At 42.8% G+C, this 7,410-nt stretch overlaps 1 protein-coding gene across 1 annotated transcript; it reads right to left on the bottom strand.

Annotated features, from left to right (window-relative positions):
- Window positions 1-233: 233 nt before the first annotated feature.
- Window positions 234-6,897, bottom strand: LOC124152859 (pantetheinase-like). Its single transcript, XM_046525911.2, has 2 exons — window positions 6,547-6,897; window positions 234-3,051 (listed from the first exon to the last, which is right to left on the bottom strand). Exons 1-2 carry the CDS (start codon window positions 6,784-6,786, stop codon window positions 1,666-1,668), a joined length of 1,626 nt encoding a protein of 541 aa, XP_046381867.2. The 5' UTR covers window positions 6,787-6,897; the 3' UTR covers window positions 234-1,665.
- Between the last annotated feature and the right edge of the window lie 513 nt (window positions 6,898-7,410).

Genomic DNA, 7,410 nt, shown 5'->3' with positions numbered 1-7,410 from the left:
CGGACAACTTCTGGTTTGTTGCCTATAGCGACGTTTCCAGTGTAGATTCTTACACCGTTATCACCGTTATAAGAGTGACCACAACTAAGTGATGAGAGGTCTATTATGCATTATTACATGTTGTGTTAAGCAGCAGATTAACATGTCATCAAGTCATATTCAAATTACTACAGGACCCACGATCCATAAAAGAAGTCACAAAAATGACAACAAAAATATATTAACACTCCGTCACAAAAACAATTCGGTATGAGTTAACATGAATCGTTCCTTCTCTAGAGGGGCTTGATGTCGGATCTGTGTTACCTACTGGACGTTAAAGCTTGTCACAAGGTTCCCAGAAGTGACGTCACAAACGTTGTGAAGAGTTGCGTCCCTTAGGCGTGTCAGGAACCTGTGATCGTGGATTCGCTCTTACTAGGTTTCTGGGTTTGTCAGCACATACCCGTGTTCATGTGTTTCTCCAAAGTGGTAAAGGCCATTCCACGAGATCTTCACTCGCTTCAAGTTGACATGCTGTAATACACCTGACATACTGTTCAAAGTGGCATATTTAAACTCACTTACTCGTTGCGTTGAATATTCTTTCACTTGAATTGAGATGTGCATGCACCTGTGTGTGCTTGATTGTACCTTATCGGTTCTAAAAGTAGCTTGCGCACTCCGATACTATGTCACAGTTTAACACTGACACCCAACTCAGATAAAATAGAATCTTGTGTTATCCAATAAATGCCGTGCGCCAGGCACGGAAAGAGTGAACGAAGCAGCTAGACCAGCGTATCTGATCTCGAAACTGTTCCGAATATAGATGATTTTTTTTCTTGAAAGTTTATACATCCTGTCGTTTCTGAGCACCATGGTTTCCTACACACCAAAGCTTGTACTATCGTGGCTATATTTGTGTTGTGTGGCGGTTCTCCTTTGCTAAAATCGTGAAAGAGGTGGTCAAGAAATGAAGCCGAATCATGTTCGTCAGATCTAAATGCAGAGAATGTCGTATCGGAATAAAGGGTCTGATATTAATGAGATTGCGGGAAGCTTCGAGTCAGTTGAGATAAATGCGAGGTAGAAGGAATTTGTGTTGCGATGTACATGGGACAGCAGTGTAGTCGTGCGAGGTGGCAGCACTTTGGGATCGCTGGCTGGTGATGCAGTCGCTACAAGACCAAACACGACACGTGATACAGTCAAACCCGTTCGTAAATGTCTCTCTACTTTAATCCAGTCACAACTACAATCATAAAGTATTACTACATTATAGATAGATTACAACTACATTACACATGGGAAACAATTACGAGGAAGCGTCAGAAAATCATCCTTCCCTGCTAATTTCACAATTAGTAAAGCTGCCGTCATATCGCCGGAATATTGTTGGATGGAGCGATCGATGGGAACAAACAAACAGATAAATGTGTAAGGTTAAATTCGAGGTAGGCAGCTGGGAAGCTTTGTGGTAAAAGCCTTTTAGCGATATTGCTTCAATGGTGAAGCCGCGACAATTCCACTCACTAACTCACTCACTCATCCCGAGGTGTGGTGCCCTAGTGGTTACCTCATTCAACCGTTGCGCCGGAGCCCCATGTGTGAATGTCCCTCGCCGTGACCCTACTGAATATTGCAAACGGCGTAAAAATCCGTTCACTTACTCATTACAATGATCTACGTCAGGGTGACTTTGTCTCTGGAATATAGGCGACCGAACAACGAGGCTGTGATAAGCGGTTTGGAAAATCCATTTCCTCCATGAAGAACCCTGTCTTTAAAAGACCACTCTCCTTGCACAAGCCCGATATACTGTCCATCAGCAACAAGCACTTCAGGAAAAATAAACGGAGTTGATAAATTACCACTAATTTCCATGAAGCTAAATGCTGATCGTGATTGTTTCACGGGGTCCCCGCAACTGGACATATCATTATCCGGACACATCAATACGGAACAGATCTGAGTAAAACGCCCGTCATCAAAACCATTAAATACTGCCAGAACAAACAAATCCTCAAGGGCGGAAAGGTTCTCCCTGGTGTAGACCACCGTGCAGCACACATCATCTCTACAAGCACGTTGCGTCCCAGTTTGGTGCTCTAGGGCAACAAACGTATAGTTTTCTCGTGGAAGGGATGTCCATCTGGTGAGCTTTAACGTGTCAAAAAGTGGGTCAGTTTTGTCAAATGAACGTTCAACAGGTACAAAAGATGACAACATATCCCCTGAAGACACTTTTGTATCTTGCTTCATATTAATGACAATCCAGTTTTCCCTCTTCATCTGCAAATACACAAACGGATCTTGGATACCCGTCTCCACAATAGAATCTACATCAGCTACCAACAACTTACCCTCACTGAGGGCACCGTCGTTGTAGTAGTATGTCGCCGACCCCGTCGGGGTGTAGATGCCGCTGCCCTGGAATTTAAACACCGGGTAGTGTATATTGGCCGCGAGCACGTTGACCCCAAGGCCCTTGGCGAAGGCGGAGTGATACTCAATGGCTGCGAGATACGGAAGACGGTCCATCCACGCCGTCGGGAAGACCATGTTCCGTATCCCCTCCTTATTGATCAACTCGACGCCAGGGTTGTAGAACAGGATATCGAAACAAGTGAATAAACCGAACTTTCCGAACGGTGTCTCAAACGTGGCCAGTTCTAATGGCGGCGTATCAAACTGATCTTCCTGGAACAGATGGCGCTTGTGATACCTGGCGACCAGAACTCCTTCCGGGTTAAAGGTCACATCCGTGTTGTACTGATACTGGTCGTCGTCGGGGCACTTTGGGTCGTTGCTATGGTTACATGGTTTTCTGTCACCCATGTTTGCAATAACATACATGGCATTTTCCCTCGCCATACAGCTTAGTTCCCGTTGTATCGTGGTATCGGTGTCGGTGTCGGTGTCGGTATCGGTGTCGCTACCGGAAGTCAAGCAGGGATTCCACTCGGTGATACGGGGATCAGGGATTTCTTCCAAGAATGGTTTGATGGTGTTTCGGTTGAATATCATGCCATATATCCCATCTTCAGGAAATACTATGATATCAGCACCCTGAAGGACAATTAACAACGTTTTAACAACATCAGTATGACAAAAGCTACTATGGAAACATGACAACGTTTTAACAACATCGTTATGATATCAGCTCCCTGAAGGACAAATAACAACGTTTTTAAAACATCTTTATGATATCAGCTCCCCGAAATACATATAACAACGTTTAAACAACATCGTTATGATATCAGAAACCTGAAGGACAAATAACAACGTTTTAACAACATCGTTATAATACAGCTCCCCGAAGGACAAATAACAACGTTTTAACAACAACGTTATAATACAGCTCCCCGAAGGACAAATAACAACGTTTAAACAACATGGTTATGATATCAGAAACCTGAAGGACATATAACAACGTTTTAACAACATCGTTATAATACAGCTCCCCGAAGGACAAATAACAACGTTTTAACAAGATCGTTATGATATCAGCTCCCAAGAGAAAAACAACAACGTTTTAAAATCGTTATACTCAAAAGCAAGAATAACTGTTAGTGATCTTATCTATCACATTGTGGTGATATATAAACAGATATTTCCAACTCATCTATAATTCTTTGAACATTTAAAGAGTATTGTTGCCAAGCCGGGAGTAGATGGCTTCAAAATTTCAATTTTCAAATCGGAAGTGTGCCTTGCCAACTTCATAATATTACTCAAGGTATTGTTTCACATATCCATTCGAGAGTTAAAAAGGGAAATGTAAGGTGTTCGGCTTTCGTTGATATCTCAATATACATTAAGCGGCATCGTGTTTCTCTGGTTTGTGTGTTTGTAAAAGGGAGATTGGTAAGTTCGTAAAGCCAATAATCCATATTATTATTATTATTATTATTAATATTCATATATCAATAGATTCATTTACATTTTCTAATAGGTATATCTACATGCATCATCGATAAAACGGCGTATTATGTCTCCATTCTATTATGATAAATAGCCTGGATCCATCGACACTACAGACTGATCCGTTGGGGTTGCCGTGCAACCAAAATAAACTTGTCAGCGAGACAATTCCAGTGTTAAGTTAATCAGACATGGAAATGGCGACCCCACTTTCCCCACGAAACTACGGTGGCGAATGTGTCCAGGGTATTTATTACAATAGAATTGATAAATTGTTCCCTGGATAACCGAGGATGATCTACAATAGATGTCCAACATGCATCACTAGTACTTTATGACGCGGACAGCTCAAGTGGAAAATAAATACAATCATAGATTTCACAGCAGATTGTTTAACACAACGCGGCAACACTCCACAATGCCAAAGAAAAAAAACAATATTGGCTGATTTTAGTAATTGCTTTTTTAGTTGGGCACGAATGTTTATTGCATACATATGTCATGACTTAGATAATATCAATGTGCCATTTTTCGCATTATTCTCTCAATACATGACTACAATATACGTTGCTTGAATATATATGTAAACATTTAGATTTATAAAATAGCCAGTAAAGGTATTAATACAATAACCAGAGACAATAATGGTCTCTGCAATAACTAAATCACGGACTGTTAAGCGAGGCGATCCAGCTCCAGGAAATACTACCACGTCTGTGTAATGGCGGAGTTGAGTGTGAGTGAGGGAGTTAAAACGTAGCGTCACAACGGCATTATTTCAGCCATAAAGCGACGATAACAATTGATATATATCTATCTATATCTATCTATCTATCTATCTATCTATCTATCTATCTATATATACAATTGATTCCTGAATAGAAAGATTCTAAAAACAAATTTGTGAAACATATTTTATCACAACAATACGGAACTGTGAAGGGTCAGTCAGGATTCAGATTCAGTCGTCTAACACGCCACAATTTGCTGTGCAGAGTTGCGTCCCTTGGGCACGTCAGAAACCTATGACTGTGGCTTTGAATCCCGGTTCGCCCCGATTATGTTTCTAGGTTTGTCAGCACCATACCCGTGCTCGTGGGTTTCACCGAAGTGGTAAACGTCTGAGACCTGCTTCACTTCGGGCTTTCCTTCCATATTAAGCTGACAAGCCGCGATATAACTGGAATACTTTTCAAATCAGCGTTAAACCCAATTCACAAACCATATCTGTATTCTTTCTTTTGAATACATCGGTATTGCATCACGATCTGTTAAATACTTTCCGAATTAGTAGCGCTTAATGACGACACCAGTTAGGTAAACAAAATGATGACAAAGAATAGAAGAAACACAGTTGCGAATTCGTAGCTTTTGACAACATACATAAGTATTAGCGACAAGGAGATGCCACTAAGCCGTGCAGTACAAAGCAACAACCATGGACACAACGGACAAGCTATAGGGAAATATGAGAGTGAGTGAGTTGGGTTTTAACGCCGCTTTTAACAGTATTCCAGTTATATCACGGCGTGTCAGCTTAATGTGGGAGGAAAGCCCGAAGTGATGCAGGTCTCAGACGTTTACCACTTCAGTGAAACCCACGAGCACGGGTATGGTGCTGACAAACCTAGAAACATAATCGGGGCGAACCGGGATTCGAAACGACAATCATAGGTTTATGGCGTGTCCATGGGACGCAACTCTGCACAGCGAATCGCGGCGCTTTAGACGACTGGGCCACCCGTCCCCCGGAAATATGAGAGGTTGGGTGGTTGTTTTGGGGTTAAACGCCACTTTCAACAGTACCTAGTTCTATCATGATGTCGGGTTAATGCTGGAGGAAAGCGCAACGTGGCCCATGTTGCTAACATGATTTTATCAACGTTTCGGCGCTTTATGGCCGATGAACTTTACCTCACGCACTCAACACGCTGATGAATGAGTGCAGTTTTACGCCGCTGTTTGCATTATTCAACAAAATCCCCGCGACGGACACAAGCACTGATGAGAGAACGCCTTATAACCACCGCACCCAAAACTTGGATGAAGCCAAGTGAGTATGGTTCAGGCCGCTCATAGCAGTATTCCAGATATTAATATTACGGCGAACCAGAAAGGGCCTTCATACATTGTACCCATGTGGGGATTCGAACCGGGGTCTTCGGCGTGAAGAGCGAACGTTTTAACCACTAAGCTACCCCGCCTCCCGTTGAAGCCAAGAGACACGAATATAATTATATCAACTATCATAATAGAGGTGACCATGAGATTCGAATATAGGAATATATACATATTCTGTTATGCACCAGAATGAGAGCTTATAATGTGAATATGTAAATAGCGATAACAATATCAGTATTCCTAGCATGAGCCGAGTAGTATAGTATATTTATAAAGACAAGCCATGCAGGACTGTATTTTAAGATATTTTACTTCAACAATAACACTTTGATTGATACACTCACAAACTGACAAGATATTAAATCCCTAATATGAATCAACGTTTAAAAAATATACCCCTTGTTGCGACTGTACGAGTAATCGTTTACTTCAATTCAAAACATCAGACCACACGCACCCCATATGGAGCCTCACCAGCTCACGTCTTATGCGTTGTGTTCTATACATGGATGGGCATACCTCTCTAGAAGCTGCAGCAGCCTGCGTCTTGTAGACCTGTATATTCTTCATCATCTGTCTCACAGCCTCTCCCCTCGACACGGGCACCAGCAGACAGCCCCAGGGTATGTGGACCGCGTGCTCATACACTGCCGCCTTGTACCCGCCCCGGCCCGGGGGGTAAGTTAGCGGGGTAGCCTGGGCCATGCACACCCATCCCGCCATTAGCGTCACGAGGCAGCAGCCGAGCTCCCGGTCCATGTTCACGATGTTGGTGCTGTGGATGTTGTAAGGTACTGTTCAGGTTGAAGCCTGAGGAATGAGTGACAGCTGGGTAATCGAGGTGACGGTTCATCAAGCGTCTCCTGAGCGCAATCTTACTGTTCAAAGTCCAAGGGGTTCTTAACGGCACGACTATTTGACACATACCCGTGGGATTCTGGGTTTGAATAGCGTTCCCCAGCAGCCTATGTTTGTTTCAAGAGGCGACAATTTGGATTTAAATGGACTGATTGCTTAATTACTTCAGGTCGGGGTGTCAGGCTCGGTGACTTGGTTAATTACATGTCAAGTTTTCCACTGTACTACGTGTATGTGTGTTGTGATCTCGTGGATCTTAAAACAATATTGATGCCATTGTTCCCTTCAGATACAATACATGGTATGTTTTGAAACGCACACACCTTCCCATCACTAAACATTCAACAGGGGTAGGTCCTGGAGAGATTGAAGGAACACACATTCTCATCACTAAACATTCAACAGGGTACACTAAACATTCAACAGGGGTACATCCTGGAGAACTGGGAGGGTCAAGCCTTCCCATCACTAAACATTCAACATGGGTACATTCTGGATAGTTAGGAGGGACACACATTCCCATCA

Source organism: Haliotis rufescens, unplaced genomic scaffold (genome assembly GCF_023055435.1).
Source record: "Haliotis rufescens isolate VD_foot unplaced genomic scaffold, xgHalRufe1.0.p SCAF_13, whole genome shotgun sequence".
NCBI lineage: Eukaryota > Metazoa > Mollusca > Gastropoda > Lepetellida > Haliotidae > Haliotis > Haliotis rufescens.
The sequence above is the reverse complement of the archived record's forward strand: the minus strand, read 5'-3'. Positions and strand labels throughout refer to the sequence as shown.

What these genes read in the sequence shown, in the direction of transcription:
- LOC124152859 (XM_046525911.2), bottom strand. Translation starts at nt 6,786, where the DNA reads ATGGACCGGGAGCTCGGCTGCTGCCTCGTGACGCTAATGGCGGGATGG. An exon ending in CTGCTGCAGCTTCTAGAGAG is followed by an intron (nt 3,052 to 6,546) that starts GTATGCCCATCC and finishes ATTGTCCTTCAG; the next exon opens with GGTGCTGATATCATAGTATT.